The sequence below is a fragment of the Alosa pseudoharengus genome, unplaced genomic scaffold, assembly GCF_046254945.1.
Source record: "Alosa pseudoharengus isolate Yale_2024_CS ecotype anadromous, Long Island Sound unplaced genomic scaffold, YU_APseudo_1.1 YU_APseudo_1.1_scf_6, whole genome shotgun sequence".
NCBI lineage: Eukaryota > Metazoa > Chordata > Actinopteri > Clupeiformes > Clupeidae > Alosa > Alosa pseudoharengus.
The window spans coordinates 23646681-23666455 of record NW_027468848.1 but is presented as its reverse complement, the minus strand read 5'-3'; the positions used below and the strand labels follow the sequence as shown (position 1 = coordinate 23666455).

At 43.8% G+C, this 19775-nt stretch overlaps 2 protein-coding genes across 2 annotated transcripts in view; one reads left to right on the top strand and one right to left on the bottom strand.

Moving 5' to 3' along the window:
- The first annotated feature begins 693 nt into the window (after window positions 1-693).
- Window positions 694-14217, top strand: rflna (refilin A). The gene is made up of 4 exons (XM_076270268.1): window positions 694-1054; window positions 1257-1646; window positions 9938-10047; window positions 10602-14217. Exons 2-4 carry the CDS (start codon window positions 1428-1430, stop codon window positions 10945-10947), a joined length of 675 nt encoding a protein of 224 aa, XP_076126383.1. The 5' UTR covers window positions 694-1054; window positions 1257-1427; the 3' UTR covers window positions 10948-14217.
- A 1492-nt stretch (window positions 14218-15709) lies between these two features.
- ncor2 (nuclear receptor corepressor 2) overlaps window positions 15710-19775 on the bottom strand; it is a gene marked incomplete in the record, with an annotated part of 110346 nt that continues 106280 nt past the window's right edge. The window contains 1 exon segment of the mRNA XM_076270286.1: window positions 15710-19731. Within this exon segment, the coding sequence (XP_076126401.1) occupies window positions 19547-19731 (185 nt within the window).

Below are 19775 nucleotides of genomic sequence, written 5' to 3'. Positions count from 1 at the left end.
CTTGCTAACATACTTTCAATAAATGTTGTACAGCAGAAAAAGAAAAGTTAGGGAATATTTTGCAATGGCCTGTTGCTAGGGTCAGCTATAAAAATCATGGCCTTCTAAAAGAAGCAAAGTAGTTCTTTTTTAGATATAATGCAGAACAGATACATGCCAGGAAAAAGAGAGACAATCTCCACACATGTCAAAACCAAGCAGCCTTGTTAAGTCAGCAACACTTAACTGTCTCTTCTTGTCCCTCATTCTCTCTCTTACTTTTTCTCTACCCCCAACCCTCCCCCCCCCCCCCCCAGCATCGATAGAAAGCAAAGCATTGAGCATTTTTATAGAAATGAGTTTTGAGATACTTCAACTTATTAAAATCATGTGCTGGTAGCAAATAAATGATTTATAACAGATGTCACTGGCCATACATTTTTAAAATGCCAGTTTGACAATAACTGTACCCGCGAGTTCTATTACTTTAAACTCGGACAGATTTAGCGAGATAGTCAAACTGCAATCATCGTGTAAGTGAAGTGACATTTTTCATGAAATAAATTCCCTTAGAAGAAAGCAAGAGCGGAAGTGCTCGCCCTACCGGCTAAGGCTGGAAGTGTTCCAGGTCCATCAACGGGACTGGATTGGCTCCAGCTGCAAAAAAGCAGGCAGTCCTGTTAAGAGGGGCCCCAAAGCGCTCGCTCTGGTCATTTCAGCGAAGGCAGACTCCGTTTATATCGCTGGAAGCACAGTGCCAGGCAGACACACCACACAGAGAACGAGTGAGGAAAAGAAAAAGAGCGAGTGAGAACTGAAAGCAACAGCCGAGTTTGCATTGATAGCCAAATTATTTCCACATCTTATTCTCTGTCGAGGTTTAATTGAGGACTGTTTCGGGACATTGCAGCCTATTTAAGTAGGCTAAACTATTTGGGTTGTTTATGCGTGTGCTTTTAGTTGTTTTACTGAGAGAAAATGTTTGCAGTGAGGTTTCATTCAATATGATCTGAAAATACCACCATCGTGAGAACGTTATTTCAACATTTGAATCGACGTGATCTTCAACGCAAAGGTATAGGCAACCTTTAACTTATATTGTAGACTACTTTATTCGTCGTGCGTCTTGTGTTGTACAAAATATAGCTTTTAAGGAGAAGTAGCCAAACCTATGGAATACAACATAATCATGAAGAAATGTATACACTGAATGGGTACAGCATTGTACCAAATATAAGACATTTACTAACTACTGTCATGACTTCTTTCTTCTACAGGTTGGCCTTACATATCGGAGTCATCTCTGGCGTGAAATGGGATATTTAGGCATTTTCTGACAACGTCTGTCAAAAAACTTGGAAACGTTCCTTTTGTCTATTCAGACTTTCTCACACACTTGGTCGGGAGTGAATTCGCTTTGCTTTTTTTTGCTGTCAGCTCTTCCAGAAATGGTGGGGCACTTACATTTACAAGCTATGGATGATAGTCTAAAAGGCAAGAATCGAGAAGGGCTGCTCGACAGTCCGGATTCAGGACTACCCCCAAGCCCGAGCCCGCCCTTCTACTCGCTTTCCCCCGGGCTTCTCGAGTCACGGTCGGGGAGCTGTACGACGCCCGTGGAGCAACACCATGGGTTCTATAGAAAAGAGAGCCGAGAGGGAAAGTTGGTGAGTGAAATATCGTTCAGTTTTGCACATGTAGCCTACAAACTCATTATCAATAGGCCAAGCGAACCACACAAATGCGCTTTGCTTTAAGCAATTAAATGTCAACAATTAACCTTCAAACGTAGCCTAATTAGAAACGTTTATATATTGCAGACTATACAAAGCAGGCCTATAATGGATCTGTGGTAATGGGTTACTGGCTGAAAGATAGTCATGTTTAAGACCAGCCAAGCACTGATCACCAGCAAATGGTTCATTTTTAAAAGATCCCGTATAGGCTCTACCACCTCTGCAATGCTGAAGTAGGCAAGATAGTCTTAACTGTAAAGCAATGCTACACATCTGGACACAATCTTGGGAATTCTGTTCTGACCCCTAGGCCTACTTGACAAAGTCTCCACGAAGTAGAAAGCAATCAGTTAATTTTTTTCTGTGTGTGAATAATTGTTGATTTGGGGCATAATAGGTTATTGCGTTTGTATTACTGGATAATATTTCCATTCATTTTGGATGGCCGCTGTCAAGGTAGTATCTTGGGACATGCACAGCTGCCCTGTATTCACATATAGCATATCCATTACATGCCCATGGCCAACACAGGTGACAAGGTTCAAACATTCTCCATAAAGATTCAGATTTGGGGGTTAGACAGAACACATACAAACAGTTGTAGCAATAGAGCTCTATGTGCATTTGCACTCCAGTAGCCAACATTGAATAAAGTCCAGAGTCTTTGAAAGTTCATGCCGTGTCAAAAAGCACACAGATTCACGAGTGTAGGCTACGTATTAACAGTCTCAGTAATGATTAACATATGAGTAAACCAACACAAATTGGTACTTTGACATGCATATCCCCAACCATTCCCAGTTGTTGTAGTCCCCCTCAGCGAGTGCTAAAGAGAAGAATTGCATTGGAATACAGCTGTGTTTAAATGAAGAGCAGTTTGCCATATCCTTCAAAGAAGCTTATGGTCTCCATAATTTGCCATTGATTCAGTCATTTAGGATAAAATGTTTTCTGTACTGGGCAGCCCCAGAAAAAAAAATGTTGAATAGTAGGAATGATATGGTAGGGGACAACATTGAGGGTTGAAAATGCTGGGAAGAGTTAAAAGGCTTTTGTTAAACATCTATATGCACACCTTTAGGTGAGAAAACTGTTGGTTACGGGGCACAAACTGGGTATGGGGAATGCAGGTGTTTTTAGGATTAAGTTGCTGTTGCTGTTGTCAGTGTACACAACATCTTCACCATGATGAGGTGAGGAAGTGCCTGATCTTTACTCATAACTGAAGGGACACAGTACCACACACTCTCAGCATAAAGTTTCTTGACTTTCTACAACTGCTGTACTGGCTATTGTGTGTAAACATAAGTGTGTAAACATAATATTTGCTGACAGCTAGGCTCCAGTTGAGCATGAAAGACCCCCGAAAGGCCAGGGTAGATCATCTCTGATTTTAAACTCAAAATATTGGTTCCTTTAATATTCTTTATAAATATTTTTTGAATGCATGGTACATGGCAATTCCATGGAAAATTATGTTTTTTTGTAACATCCATAACGCCAATAAAATGTGATGCTATGGTATGATGTGAATGATTACATGAAATTTGAGCATTTGCTAATTTTGGCTGTAGAATGTACATGAGAAAAAATGCACAAAAAGTTAATGTTATCATTCACATCATACAAATGCCAAGGCATTTCACTGGCGTTATGGATGTGACAAAAAGTAAAAAAAGTGCCCTACAAAAGACATAAAAATCTAAATCACAGTTAAGTCTTCCTGTATGGAAATCCAGTCACATCAAACATGTAATTTATCCTTTCAAGACATGGATAAAAGTTGAGATAAAAAGTTGTAGCTTGCCATATTAGCAGTGAGCCGTCCGGTTTAAATGTTTGAAGTTTCAACTCTACAAGTACATAATTATACTGTAATCTGCTTATTTTGTGTGAGGATTTGTCATAACACGCTACTAATGCAATAATGGTTTTAGAGTAGGATTTGCTTTGATCAGAGTGGATGCATTACTGTTATTGCAAAAAACTACTCTAGAAGTATGGGAGTATCAAAGGAAACTTGTCCAAAAAGCTTTATCCCAAGAGCCTAGCCTGCAGTCTGGATGTAGCGATAGCAGCATGCTAATGGCAAAGAACAGATACCCTTGGGAGTTGCAATGAGTGGCGCAAACAGTTTGACCTTCTGATTTGCGAGTTTGGGTGTTTGGCGAGCCTAAAGACAGTGGCTTCCAATGTAACCAATCTCTCTGTGCCTCATTCTCCTCAGTCACGTGAGCCATAGTCTTTCTTCCTCTCTCGCTCTGTATTTGTGTTTGTCAGAGAGACACAGAGAATCCACGCACACACACACACACACACACACACAAACATACACACACACACACTCACACTCACACTCACACTCACACTCACACTCACACTCACACTCACACACACACACACACACGCACACACACATACATACACACATGCACACACACACACTCTCAGCGCTTTATAATACAGTAGGACATGCCTGAGATACACAGCCAAGCTCTGATTTCTCCCTCTAAAGGTTACATATCACATTAAGCTAACTGCACCACACCTGCTAGTTACTGGCACACTCGGTTGTGCAAAGACTTTCAGGGCACAGCCCATTAAAACCAGGGAACTTCACTTCCCAGCACGAGAAGCTGAATATGCGGATATTAAACCAAAATATATTTGCACTGTTCACGAGGACACTACTTAACTGCGTGTCTCATTGCTCATGTCAACAACAAGATTTTTCATCCGTTCAAGTTATTACCCAGCTCAGTGTGTGTGTGTGTGTGCGTGGGAGGGGGTGTGTGTGGGTGTGTGTATGTGTGTGTGGGTGTGTGTGTATGTGTGTGTGTGTGTCGTGTGTGTGTGTGCGTGTGCGTGAGTGTGTGTTTGTGTATGTGTGTGTGTTTTGCACTTTCCTCCTGCCCCAGTGCCAAACATAGATCCCACAGAGTGATACCGAGCTTTTTGAAAAGTAAACCAGAGGGTTTGCACTCCAGTTTGAAATGATTAGCCCTGACACAGCCAGCCGAGACAGACACTGACAAACAAGCTCTTACTTGTTCATGGATGACTGCCTACACACCTACAGTACATACAGCCAGGCAGTTGCACACATTTGTGCTAACCTGTGTGGATTTGCTGTACTGCTGGAGAGATATGCTTGACTGCTCTCTGGTTGTCTCTGGTTGTGTTTGACTCACTCCTTGACACAGCCCTTTGAGTCTTGCTTATCATGTTCAAACTATGAATCTAAAAAAACCCAATTCTGACAAACCGTTACAAACAGTTTGTAAGAAGGAAACATTTTGTTTTCTTCTTTCATGAGCAAAGTCAGGCATGGTGGTAACCCTCATCACGGAACATGCAGTGATTGACAGGATGATTGGCTGCACAATGCAGTCCAGCCTGCAGGAGAAAGATGGCTTGGGTGGGTCCCCTCCGCTTTCATCACCTGAGCACTTTAGACTGCATTCGTTATCAGAGAAGGGCCTTGTCTTCAAAAGACTGATAATAGACACCCCAAAGCCATTGCTGAGCGGGAAAGGAATACCATGGATGTGCCTCAGAGCGCATTTTATTGCTAACACACCCTGTACTTTAAAACAATCACAGACACTGCACCGCCGTTTGATGGTGGTCAGAGCCCACGTTTCGGTTTAGCCTCCAGCTGGCGTAAAATGGTCTGTTTTCATATCTCTTACGGGAAATATGGACACCCAAAATAACAGGCTAACGAAGCCAGGTCACTTTGCATACAGGAGTCCAGCTACTATTATGTTCGTGTTTGTGCATGTGTGTGTCTGTTTGTGTGTGTGTGTTTGTGTCTGTGTGTGAGGGTTAGTTGGCAGTCAGACGTGCGTGAGCTTGCACAAAGCTCTCCCTTTGCACTCTGGGGGGCTATTTTTGTGTTGTTTTCGTACGCCATCTAAGAACAATCTCCACGCTCTATTCTGGGGAGGCGACCAGGACTCACACGGAGGCCATATGGTTGCATAAGAGAGTCATGACCTCAGCTGGCTGATTTAACCTAGCAGGGTTAGATCTAGCTGCAGCACACGCAAAGTGGCCCGAGCATTGAGGGCTCAGATGGACAGTAGACTGTGGGTGAGGGTGTGCGGTGGGTGGGTTCAGGGGACTCAGAGGACTTGTGTACGCGGTGCCCTTTTCGCTGTGTGCGACTGAAAGCATGTGTTCCCGCGCCGGGGCTTAAGGCTGATATTACAAAAGGGTAAACACAGGAGTGGTCACTGAAGAAAGTGGGTGCGAGAGAGAGGGAGAGAGAGAGAGAGAGGAACTACTCTGGTCACTTATTCACCTGACGCTTAAACATACACCCACTCCAACAAACGGTGGCATGCTTCTCTGGTTAAGATGATTTATTAGGCTGCTGCAGCCACTGGCCCTGAATATCAGTTAAAGTCACAGGGGCACAGAAGAGGACTAACAAACAACTCAAACACACCATGGTGAGGTCAGATACCACAGATACACACACCCACATCTTTGGCGTTTCACGATGAGGACAACTAACCCTTGAAATGGAACAGGAATAAGCTCTGTGTGTGTCTGTGGGCCTTTTATAAACCGAGTCATATTTTGTGCCAGTAGTACTCTGTCTGGCTAGATTATTACAGGGGCTATAAAGGAGACTCCCATGGCAAAGCAGCTGTACTACACACACATGCACGCACACACATGCACACACACATGACACACACACACACACACACACACACACACACACACATGCACGCACACACGCACACGAACACACACACACACAGACTCATATTTGCCGCTGTACTTTTAACTTACAACCCCATTATTGTATTGCAGCTGGGCAAACACAGCTACCCACAGCAGATACACACACACTCACAGAGAGAGAGAGAGAGAGAGAGGGAGAGAGAAAGAATAAGAAAACCTACCCACAAAGTGACAGCTGTGTTCTGTCCTTCCTTTTCCACACTGGTGGCCTGTTGGTCCAACCTCATCAAACAGGATCTGTTGATTGAACTGATACAAGGCACATACCAGAGATATAAATGTGAAAATGGAACTCACGTGAGTCCTGTTTCCATGTGGTCATACACACTTCCTTTGATAGTAGAGAGAGATTTGACTTCTTTATGGAATAAACAGGGGTGCCTATACTCTGTGGTAGAAACTAGAACAGTGTATATGTGTGTGGGTTTGTCATTACACTGTGGTTGCATATGTCTGCAACACACAGTTGGCCATGCCCTTGGCCTACAGTGGCACACAAGCACGTCCTCAAACCCTGACTTGTCACACATATGGACACACACAGACACACACGCACGCACGCACGCGCAGTCGCGCACACACACCCTAACTGAGGACAGGAAGACGAAATGAAAGAGAATATTTTTGGCTACCTCTCCTCCCCGACTGACTCTAGAATTGGACCAGTCTCCGGCGGAATCCCACTGTCTCCCCCACTGATTCGCAGATGGGTCGGACAGGCTGGTATTTTTCGCCCGTGGGCCTGGAACAGCTGTATCCAACAAAGCCGAGTCACTGAATTACTGGCATTCCTTAAGTGCTTCCACATGCTGGAATATGTAACCATCTCTTGCCCAGTAGAACGCCACAGAGCTTTGTCTACTGTGTCAGGCCCGTGCCACACACACTAGGTTTCTTCACACACACTCTCACACTCACGCCAGCTGCATCTGTCGCCCTCCACCCAAACACTTCCAAAGCTGGGGAAAGCTGCAGCACAAAAAAAGATTCAAACAATGCAAAGCCCAATCCTGTGGTTAGAATATTAAAAAGATAAAACTTTATAGAAAATGCAGATTAAGTTTTTATTATGTGCATAATAGGACACTCCATTTACTGAAGTACTAACACAATGTATGGATAAATGCATAGCACATCCACCAGGCGATGGTTGTTTGTGTAAGGGGTAACGGTCACCGAGTTGACCCGATTTATGGAATTAATGGACGAGGCGGAGGCAAAGAACTCCATGACACAAAGTCCATAACAGGACCTTAAGCTATGTGAGGACCAAAACCTTGTGAGGACCAGAATGTTGTGAGGGCCAGAACTTTGTGAGGACCGTAACAGCACTGTAATCAGGACTGTGTTCAGGGCTCCAGGTGAAACAGCAGAATTCTAAGAATATCCATCCCCCTTCCCTCCCTTCCTCCTTTCACTTCTCCTCCCACACTCCTCATTCCACTTCATCACACGCTTCCAAATCCTGAGGTGAACTGAGCTCGACCCCTGTGGCGAGAGAGGGAAGAGACTCAGATAGATGGGAACTTGTCCTGTTCCAGTAGATGTTCTGGTCTGGTAGCAGGGCTCTCTCTCTTTCTCTCTGTCTCTCTATCTCTCCCTCCTTCTCTTCCTCTGTTCTTTGAGCACGTCACCATTAAATAGAATTATGACTGAGCATCAACAGCCTCCCGCCAAAGCTGCTACTCTGGCTTTCCAGAGGACAGGCACAATAAATAAACACACACACAGGGCTTGGATGCGAGAACCAGGTGTCCTCATGTGTGTGTCTGCCTATCCTGGATCAGCTCATCGAAAAGAGAGAATGAGACGGCGTGAGGGGTCAAAGATGGGGAAGCTGAGACGTATGCAGACTTTTTTCCAGCTCAATATGGCTGTCAGCAAACTTGTAATAGGACTAGCGTGTCAGTGGGATAAATAATTGCATAGGGAACTGTAGTGCTATTGTATGCTACTGAGTGAGGTAGTGTGTAGTTGGGAAAGTTTGGTAGGCCTACACTGAATACTGTCTGACAGCTTGTCCTCACTGCATGCGAGGGTCTTGAATTATCTCTGTCTACGCTGAATCTGATAGATATGGCATTCTTTTGCATCATATTTCTCATTCAAAAACAATGTGAGCGACAGAAAGTAAATATAAATGGCGTCCAACAAAAGTTCTGCTCAAAATGCCGTGCCCCATCGCACAGCACAGCACTGTGTCTGTGCCAGTTAGGAAATTCAAATTGAAATTAAACTGATTTTGTCGCAAATGCTTGTTCACATCACATGCATTTAGGACGCGGTGTAAGTTGCTAGTGTGCACCAGGGGAGTAGAGCAGTGAGCCTGCACGTGGTCTCAGAGGCTGGTTTTGGTATGAGCACTAATAGCTGCACCAGGTGGAGTCTTGAAAATGCCCAGACCTACCACACACACACACACATACACACACACATACACACATGTACACTCGCTCTATGAAATAGGCAGACAAACAAGTGGACACCCACACACACAGACGGACATAAAGACAGACACCCAAACAGATAGAACAACCCACATAGCTTACAGACAGACAGACAGATAGACAAAACAGATGGATATCATGTGGATATCCACACAGTCAATTCAGACAGGCAGTGCCCACACACAGACAAACACGTGTATACACACACACACTCTTTCTCATACATAAATCTATACACACACAACACTCACACAGACAGACATAGTCTAAGTGCTTTCACCAGCCAGATTGGAAGTAGCTGGGACTGGGACAGAGAAATGGATTCCTTCTAGACCATGGTCTCCTCTATAGGCAGCTTTCACTCAGAACCTGTCTGTTATCTCCCAGGGATCGGTGTTTGTGTCTACGTATCTGTCAGTACCCCCCTTTAAAGGCTTACTGTTTGGATAGCTGCATTCTCAGTCACGGTAGATTCTCAGCGACTTGGCTCACTTAAAGGGTTCTCTTTTTGTTTCAAGGTTGACTTTGGCCAACACCGAGACTTTTTGAAGTTCTCAGGCTTGTTGTTGATATCATTACTGATGATGAAAAAGACCGATAATGAAAAGTAAAATATTTCAATACTTATTGTAGGGGTAAAGCTACTATATCAATAATGTAATGAAAGAAGAGTGTATGAGTCAAACGAATACAGGTTTATTTGTCTAAGGGATGGGATGTGGTGATATTATTATTGAGAAATAAGCTGAAATATTTCCTCATTCACCGTCTTAATTTACTTGTTGTTTAATGTTTATACTCATTTATCTTGTTTCACAGGAGCAATGTTCTTGTAATTCCAGACACATTGACAGACACAGACCTAGACAAACACACACTTTCTAACTCTTTGAATCTCTTTAAATGATGTTTAGTAGCATGAAATAAAATACTCCAGAACGTATTCCAAACATCTCTGGTGGCCAATCGTCATGGCCTTGCATGTCCTCACCACTATCCTCTCCTCTCTCTTCACAGCTTCCCTACCTGCTGCTGAACTCGCAGGGCACAGAGCTCAAGACGCGCATGCAGCCTGTGGTCTACGGAGAAAGCATCGAGGTCAACCCCAAACCTGAGCAGGAAGTGAAGTGAGTCTGACCCCTCTGACCTTCTCATCTCTCTCCTCTGCTTTGTCTGGTATTTTTTCCACCCCCACACTCACACTAGAGTTCTTGGCCATCGTTTCTGTACAGGTCATGACATCCAGGATCGACCTCCTGATTTTATGGCTTGGATAGGATTTTGAAAAAAAGTTGAATTGTAAAGGAGAATCTGTATGAAAAGCAAAGGTGCATTATTGCAGGTTGGGTTAGAACGTAATATTTTAACCAATCCAGATGATTTCACCCATTGCCTTCATTTCAAGGTTTGCCTAGATTAGCACTTTCAGGTGGTAGTCTTAACGAACAGGGTTGTCTCAAACAATTCACTTTTTAAAATTGGCCCATCTGGGTCAACTGTCTGAGACCATTCAGAGGGATGAGATAAGTATAAAAATATCAATCATGTGGCAGGCAGGCAGGACAAATTAGTACTTCCAGCTTGACATGGAATATTGTCCTACCTTAAAAGTACACATCACAATTCTTCTTCTTCTGGTCATCCCCAGCTGCCCTCTCATTCATCCCTGTGTTCTACTTAGGTTCCATTCTTCCGTGAGGTATGCGTCGGACCGCCACTACCGTGAGCAACTCTACTGTGCGCCTGTTCCCGTGCCCACCAACTTTCGCGAGACGGTGGTGGTGGCGTCTCCCGACTGCACCTGGCGCCACTACAAGGCCGAGGTTTACCTGCAGCCGCGCCACCGGCCACTGCGCTTCCAGAGCACGGCCATCGTCTACCCCAAGCACGCCCGCAGCACCTACCGCACCACGCTCAGCCACCAGCCCTCGGGCTCGGGGGCCGGCCGCCGCTGGTTCTCCTCCACAGTGCGCCTGGAGTCCAGCGAGGACCTCAGCCCCTGCATCATCTACACAGAGGACCTCTGAGGAGACTGTGGAGCGGAGAGGAGTCGGCGCAGCAGGAGCGATGGAACGACGCGGAGGAGGGCTAACAAACCAATAAACACCAAGCCAGGAATCACCAGTGGCAGTCGCACCCACCTTATGAACTCTTGATGAGCCTCGTGTGAAGGGAGGCCAGAAGATTGGGGTGGGGGGTGCTGGGGGACTAAACTTAACTCTTCTTGTGAAGATAAGGGATCTAAATGGACAGAAAGGGTGTGTGCGATGGGGCAAATAAGAGGGACAGGCGGACCGGCACCAGAAGGGAGACGTCTGAGACAGAACACTTTATTTGTCTGCCTGGGTGTTGTGTCTGCCTGGTAGTACATAGATTAGCGGAGGTTACAGTGTTGCTAATCTTTTTTTTCAATAGGTTTTTCCCGCGTATTTACTTGTCTTATATAACTGCCTTAAAAATCCCTCACAGTGCTGAAGTACTCCCTAGGGCACCATGTCAAATACATCCTCAGCCAACATAGCTGTGGCTGGAATCTTGCAGACAGATGTTATAAGAAGAATAGTACATTCTGAAATGCATCCTACGTTATTTTGCGTACTCCCATAACTTAATACTCTCTTGGAAAGCCAATTATGTTAGCCACAGCTGTCTAACAGCCTGATTGCACTCATTGGTGTTTATATGTACAGTTTTGTTCCCTTTTGCTTGCTGGCTTTGCTGGTGTCCAAGCAGGATGCCAGGCCTGTCGTGAGCACTTGAAAGGTTGGACCAAAGATTTGACAGTAAGACAGACTGTCAAGCTCTGGGAAGTTTTGGTATCCACAAGAACAAGACATTTTATGTAGGCCCTCAGTGTTGTGGCTCTGTCATGGTGCTACTGCAGGTCTTCTGCTGGGAATGCAGGTGTTTGGTCCAGTTCCAACTCACACATCTTATCAGTAAGATTCTTTACATACGATTAGGACAGGGTCAGATTTCAAAACAACAGCATCCCCATGTGAATAATAATCTCTCTTAGGGCGTACTCACACTATGCCATCCGTACCGTGCCCGAGTACGTTTGATCCCCAAAGTCCGGTTTGTTTGACCAGTGTGATCGCTCCGTACCGTACCCGGGCACGGTATGCTTATCCGTGCCCGGTAGAGATGCGCGGTTCGCTGTTACAGCCGCGGACTCCGCGGTTAAACCGCGGATCGGGCGGATGACGTTAAGAAATATAATATTTTAATTAAATTCGGGCGGGTGGCGGTTGAACCAATCAAACGCATCACCCATATACATTAAAACAACCAGCGGATGGCGGGAGGGTACGGTTTTGAAAATTGGTCAAAAAACGTTGGTGCGGATGGATGGCGGATGGATGATAAGTTTTGCTATGCGGTTACGGCTGAAATAATAGCCCATCCGCGCATCTCTAGTGCCCGGGTCCACTTGAGGAGGTGGACTCGGGCATGGTACGGTTGATATGCAAAGATTCTAGAGCACAGCAACTCAACCGTGCCTGGGTACAGTTTGATATTATGCAGTGTAAGTGCGGACCAAGAACGGGAGAGAACCGTACTCTGGCACGGTACAAGTGAATTGTGCCTGGTGTGAGTACGTCCTTAATATGCAGTTTGACGATTTTTCTTGGAAAATTTTAAATGAGCATGTAATGGAAGAATGTGTGTAATGGAAGAAAGAGTTTGATGTATATAGAACATGCTGTAACCTCTAAATTTGTTCCTTTTGACTGAGTTGTGATATAGTCCTGCATTTGGATTTATTAATTTAGTAGTTTTTCATTTTCTGGGTAATGATGACCATTATAGAAGCTCCTCCTATCTCTTCACTTCATATGTCAGTCCTTTAATTCCCCTGATGCAGAAAGTGTATTATAATATGCCTAAAATAAGAGTTTCCTTTCATTTACATATGAGTTTTCCCCTTTCTAATGGAGGATTAAGTACCTTGTTGTACATTTGTGTTGGGAACCTGATCCTCAAGACTTTTAGCTCCTTTTTTGTTGTTGTCTGTCTTGTGTTGTTGAATGGTAAATGCTCAATTTGGTAAATATTGAACTATGCAATTCAGATTTCTTACCTCATTTATGAAAATCTTTCTTATCTAAGTGTAAAGGTTTGTTTTTCCATTTCTTGGTGAAAATGCAATGGTTCTTGCTTAGGAAAATACAGAGCAAGGTTTAGCTGAAATACAAAAGGGAAGAGAATGGAAAATGAAGAGACTGGACTGAGCTTTAAGAGCTGAAAGGAAAGTAATAAGATGGGATATTATAGGTGGAAAGAGTTGTTAGCTTGTGGCGGCTAGCTTTACCAGGCCACTTGTGAGCTAGCTGTATTAGATCTCTGGATATAGCACGGTTAAAGAAGGCCATCTGGGGGAAGCATTTAAAGGAGGCACTCCATTCCATTGCAGCATTGTTGGGATGTTGCTGTAGATTGACTGATAGATGATACCAATGAAAAAAAAGCTATTGAGACTCGGCTTCAGACAGCAGCTGAGTTGGGAAAGGATTTGGTCCTGACTTGGCAAGGATCAGGTAGATCCATTTCAGGGTCCGAAGAGTGTGTGGTAGTCTGATCAAGGGTCTGATCCATCAGATTTAATTCATTACCCCTTACTATAGATGCACATAGGTTTTGTGTTTAGGCTGTGTTGAAATGCATGTTGAGAAGAACATGGCACACTGGGGGCTCCATTTGGGGGTGAAAAAGCGTTTCTTACCCATCTGTTAGTGTGAGATGAAAACCTGGAAGTGTGTGAATTTTGTAGAATAAACTCACTGTCTGGTGGTAACAGGAAGCAGAGTTGATCATTAACAGAAATGTCTACTGGCCCACAAAGAAATAGGGCCATTGTGGTCGTGGAGATGAGGGCAAATCAAGGTTTCAGTTACTGACGCAAGTCCAGTAGCCGAATTCTGTGAAGGCCTTGTTCAAGACCAGTGATAATAGAACATTGTGAAGGTTTTAGGAAAGTGACGAGGGTCTGTGTGAAGTCTGTCAGATGATGTGGTGGATGTGAAAAAAGACTAGAGATTATTTTAATTTAGGGAATTTCATGAAAGAGTACTCCAACAGTTACTGTTCCTGTCTCTTAATGTTTTGAGGATTTGTTTGTAAAATACTTTTGTTGTTGTATATGTGGAAATGCGGCACTTCATAATTCTCTTTATATTTTTGTATAATTTCCCATGTTGGTGGTCTCCTTTTTGTTTTGGAAAGCAGATGAGTAAATAATTTAAAGAGGAAAAATGTATATCTTAAATAAAATAAAAAATTGAAAAATTCCCAAACCCAAACATTGCCAAACTTGTCTGTTATTTTTAAATCATTCAATTTACAAGCTCTAGTGTTGTAAATGTACATGTAATATGCATCAGATTGCTTTATCAATATGAATCAGTATATATATATATATAGGGTTGCTGAGCTAAGTTTTTCCAGAGCTATATGTGCATGTTTGTATGTATGTGTAGACGTGTGTGTGTATGTATATATATATATATATATATATATATATGCATACATATATGTGTGTATGTGTATATTATAATTACACAAATTACGATGACAGGTAGCACAAGACCTGTGGGAATTCCTAGAGAATCAGACCTAGCAGATCACAAAACTCTGGTGCCATGTAGGCTGGGCAGCATGCCTTCGGTCCTTACCTCCATTAGTACCACCACAGCATGGTCCTGCATACTGCATACAAATGCAATCAGGCATCCATAAATGTTAGAAACAGGAGGACTTGAACCTTTAACACGTTCTCCACACTGAACTGTCTTCAGTGCTCACTGTAATGTTCAACACATAACATAACCTCACGTAATTGTGGAAATAAGCGTGAGGAAACCAATGTTATTTTGGCATACTCCATATACTAGTGGTAGTATGACGTGAATAGAACAGGTTAGAACGATTCTCAGCTAAGCCACTGCCCTCTGTATGATCAGTCCAGAGACATGTGGGATGGGCCCGAATTCTGGATGCAGGAGGCACATTTTTATGTGTCCGTGTAAATTCAGACACACATTCATAGGCATGAAGTTACGAAGCCCCCAAAGGACCATGGTGGGAATTATCTTTTTAGAGCAGGGAATGTATTTTTAGAGCCCATACGTTTTGTGTTTCCACGCAAGTTTTGCATTCCATCACAAGTTTTTTTGCATTAACTTTTGCTTTTCGTCGCAGTCAAAAATATTGCGAGGGAATGCAAAACTATTTCGAGAGAACGCAAAAAGGGGTCTACAAATGATTTCCCACCATGGTGCTTCAGCGGCTCCGTATGAAGTTGCCCAAACCATTATATATATATATATATATATATATATATATATATATATACACACACACACACACACACTTACCTACAATGTGCTAGTCTCTCAGTAGACCATTTCAGTTGAAATGTCTCTTCAGGACAGATACACACTGCCTCAGAAAGAGTGTATTGAGCATCGCATGGTCACACTGTAAAAGCCACAAGACTGGTGATTACTGTGGATAGAGCGCCCTCTAGTGGTGTATGTATGGTTGCACCCTTGCCTTTGCACGGCCTCTAAAACTACTGTACCCACATGGGGTGTAAATCCTTACAAAGCATTAAAAATCTGTCACTGGTCCTGACTGTAAGCAGCAACAAAGTTAATATAACAGGAATTTTGGGCACATTGTTTATATATCTTTAAGCTACATTTTATATAACATGTTTATTTAATTTACCCAAGTAAGTCATATTTATAGACCAAAGCAATAACAAAAACCCAGACCAAGATCATGTGAATGGCAATAAGCTTTTTATTTCAACATTAAGGCAGTGTCTTACTTATTTTTTCACTTTTAATTTGTTTTAAGAGTTTTTTTTACACTGCTATCCACAAAAGCTTGCTGGTGGGCCATGTTTTAAACTGGAGGGAAAAAAAACAGTGAGAACAGTATTTTTTTTTTCTTTCTTTTTTTTTGTCTGTGAATACCAACCTTGCAGCAAGCCACATAAATATGTACATCTCTTAATGTCTATGTACAAATCCTGTCTATTTTACACTGGGTTGTCATAAAAAAAATGAAAACAATAAAGCAAAAAAAACAAAAATATGCAAAAACGGATGAATGAAACACACATGCGCAAACGTGGTAGTAGAAAATAGATGCTCTGAACCGTGGCCACCTCATGTCCCCCTCCCCTGCCCCTAAACCTACCCTTGGTGTGACAGAAGCCCGAGGCGCAGGCCTTTAGCCATTCACCTGGATCAACAGCCCTTGATGGCGATTAGCATCTGTCAATCATCCAAAAACAGAGGCCACATTCGACCAGAGCAATGAAATAGTCATGGGTACCAGAGGAAGGACGAAAACGTCTCGATATGTGGAACTACGAGTGTGGCTTTGTGCTCCCCCCACACACCTTTTAGGTGAATGGTGAGCAAATATAAGTGTTTTGGGAAATCCACTGGCCTGTACAGGTGTGGGAGCGACGCAGCTGTGACTGCCAGTATGGAGGAGTGTGTGCATGTGCTGTATATAAAAGGTGCTGTCAAACTCACTCTATAACTTCCTTTTGAATTTAGGGCGAAATTGCCAAGCACTCTGATTTAAAACGAAGAGCTACAGCACTTTAAATGTTTTCTCAAAAAGTACATTTTGATCACGTTCATTAACCATCGATTATTACCACCAGACAGAACGAATAGAAAAAATCTGAGTGCAAAAACATTTTTGAAAATGGTTTAAAAATGTGTCCCCCTATTCAGGGACTATAAAATGGGTACGCAAAGTTGAACCTTCCCTGAGGTCTTCTTGTTCTCCCAAGAGTACAATGGTGGAAAACCCAGGCTGAAGGAAATACGATGAGTCTACTTTCAGAATAATTCTGAGATTAAATCACCATCATGAGACACAGGCTAGTGAATGTGTCTATTGCTGATCTTAAAAAATGTCATGCCACGTTGATCTTAAAGTACTAAAATTACTGCCATTACTGCCAACAGAGAGGATATAAACAGCTAAAAAAAGGGAGATCAGCACCTTTTATGTATTCAGTCAATTTCCATTGTTTTCGCTGCAAGGCTTTAACTAAGATCCTTGCCGTCTCAAACTGAGGAAACTGAGCGCAGAGCAGAGGACAACCAGAAACAAAGGTACCATGAGGGTACCGTAGGCATACACTTAACACAGAGGACATGACAAGTAGTCTCCACGTAGTTCAAGCCTTAAATCGTGCGTATGTGTAACTACTGTACTGGAAATGCCACTTGACATGGAGGAGTAGGGCTGTACAGGGCATAGGGTGGGGTTTGGGACGGGGTCGGGTGGACATGCCACACAGGGAGGCCAGATTTCCTGTTTTACTAGAGGGTGGGGAGTTCAAAGTTCAGAGGTCGCTCAAGCCTTCAGGCAGCACTCGTCACATCTCTGTTGTCGTGTTTTTGTTCCGTGAGGTCGCGCGTTCGAATATCAGTCAACCGACGTGCATACTTCCCCCCCCCCCCCCCGAGTGAGGGCAGGGAGAACTTGCGAGAGAGCTTCAAGCTCTACTCACCTCATCCCTTCCCCCTCACTGTGATTGTCGTTTATCCACGGGAACATCTAAACAATCGACGCGTCAACAACAACAACAATAACAACGCGTCCACATGGGTCAATCAGCAGGCAGGGTGGCGTTTTGGGGTGGGGTTTGATATATTCAAACAGAAACTGTTTTTTGCTCTTCCTCCACAGTAAAGTGTCATGGCTGTGTGAGGTCCCTCTCTGGACAGAGTGGACCCAGAGAGCGAGGCCAGAAGCTAAGTGCTCGACGCAGATACAATACAAAAAAAAAAAGTAAATAAATGTCATCAAAATAAGCATGAGGGAGACAGAGAGAGAAAATCAACAGTCATAAAACAAGATACATCCCCCGTGAAAGTGAGTCAGCCAAATCAGGTATTGTGACGCCAAACACGTCTTGTGTGTGGACAGGGAGTCCATGTCTGGGGTCGGCAAGGTGCACTTGCAATGGGGACGGAAAAAAAAAAAAATTAGAAGAAAAAAAAAATGACAATGGAAAGACAGGAGGAAAAAAAAAAACATTTGAACATGTGACACGGACATGTGACGTGGACATATGTGTACCCTGTAAACCAAAATTATATGACCCTCCCACTTGAACACATCATTGCAAAAACAAAATGCATGAACAGACATCATATATATTATTTGACACAATCCCAAAAAGTAATGAGCAGAAAGTAATAACAGAATAAAAATCACCGTCAAAAAGAAAATTAACTGCAGCTCACTTAACACAGGACTGTCCACAAAAAAGGGGGGAAAAAGAAGAAAAAAAGAAACTGAGTGAAAATGCTCAGACGAGTCTCTGGTTTTGGATGCATTCTGATGGCTGCAGAGCTCTCCGGGGAGTTCACCTTGTCAGAGCCTAGCACACGGTTTCCAGTTCACTAGTGTATGAGGCTATGAGAAGCTGGGGACACTGGGGGGCATTGGGAGCGAATGACTCTGGAAACTGAGCGGGTCCTTTTGGCCATTTTGGAACTGGAGAATGAATAATTGTGGATTGGGGGGTTCCTATCAGCCATCTTTAATCAGGACTGTATGAGGGCTGCACTTTGTTGCGAGAGGTGAGTCTGTTAAGCTAGTTAGTGAGTCTCTTGATTCCAATACTGAGCCTTGAGTCCTTCAGTCATACAGTATGTGAGGAGTTACAAGGTGCCTCTATCTGTATGTATGTATGTCTGTATGTCTGTATGTCTGTATGTCTGTATGTATGTATGTATGTATGTATGTATGTGGTTGGCTTTGAATTTGGAGAGCCAAGAGAGCACAGAGCCCTGTGCTGGGCAAGGCAATGCCTGGAGACGCTGTGTGTGTGTGTGTGTGTGTGTGTGTGTGTGTGTGTGTGTGTGTGTGTGTGTGTGTGTGTGTGTGGTTCTGAGTGTCTGCATGAATAAGGCCAGAGAAATAAACCAGACACACACGAAAGAGACGAACATTTCTAAAGGAGTTCTGAAAAAGTGATTCTTGTAAAGACTAGTCCTGGGTAGAATGCACACGGTTAATGTGGTTGTGCAGAAAAGAAAAGAAAACCCACTAAACAGACATCTTTATACATATTCACACACACACATACACAGACAGACACACTCACACCTACGCAGCAGTGGAACAAAAAATAAACATAAAACACAAGTACACACACGTAACCACTCACTGCTTTTGCATCAGTGGGGGCCACAGCAGGGAGTGTGAGGTATATATAATGGAGATTGGGGTCGGGTGGGCCAACTGTATGTTTCCGTGTGTGTGTGTGCTTTCTGAGTGTGTGTGGTTCCATCTTGGGCCCGGTTCTTCCTGTGCGTTAGGAGTCTGAGCTTGATCTGAGTGTTTTGGTCAGTGAGAGTAATGCAGCGGCGGCAGCAGCAGAGTCCGTACGCGCGTGTGTGTGTGTGTGTGTGTGTGTGTGTGTGTGTGTGTGTGTGTCTAAAATGAGGACCGATGCAATGGATTTCTCAAGAGTCTAGAATGTTGTTCTTGTTATCAATGGAGAAGTGTGTGTGTGTGTGTGTGTGTGTGTGTGTGTGTGTGTGTGTGTGTGTGTGTGTGTGTGTGTGTGTGGGTCCCTCACTCGCTGTCGGACAGCGTCTCGTATTGAGAGCACAGCAAGGGCTTGGGTTCCTCCTCCCAGGCGCGGCCTTGGCCGGCCCCTTGGCCGCTCTGATTGGTCTGAGTGGGGGAAGGGGCGGGGCCCGGACCCATGGGCAAACGCATTGTCATGGTGAGGGGGTTGTAGGGAAATGGAGTGGGACCTAAGAAAGAAACAGGAAGAGTTTTTAAAAAAGGATGTGTGTGT

What these genes read in the sequence shown, in the direction of transcription:
- rflna (XM_076270268.1), top strand. Translation starts at nt 1,428, where the DNA reads ATGGTGGGGCACTTACATTTACAAGCTATGGATGATAGTCTAAAAGGC. An exon ending in AGAGCCGAGAGGGAAAGTTG is followed by an intron (nt 1,647 to 9,937) that starts GTGAGTGAAATA and finishes CTCTCTTCACAG; the next exon opens with CTTCCCTACCTGCTGCTGAA. An exon ending in AAACCTGAGCAGGAAGTGAA is followed by an intron (nt 10,048 to 10,601) that starts GTGAGTCTGACC and finishes TGTTCTACTTAG; the next exon opens with GTTCCATTCTTCCGTGAGGT.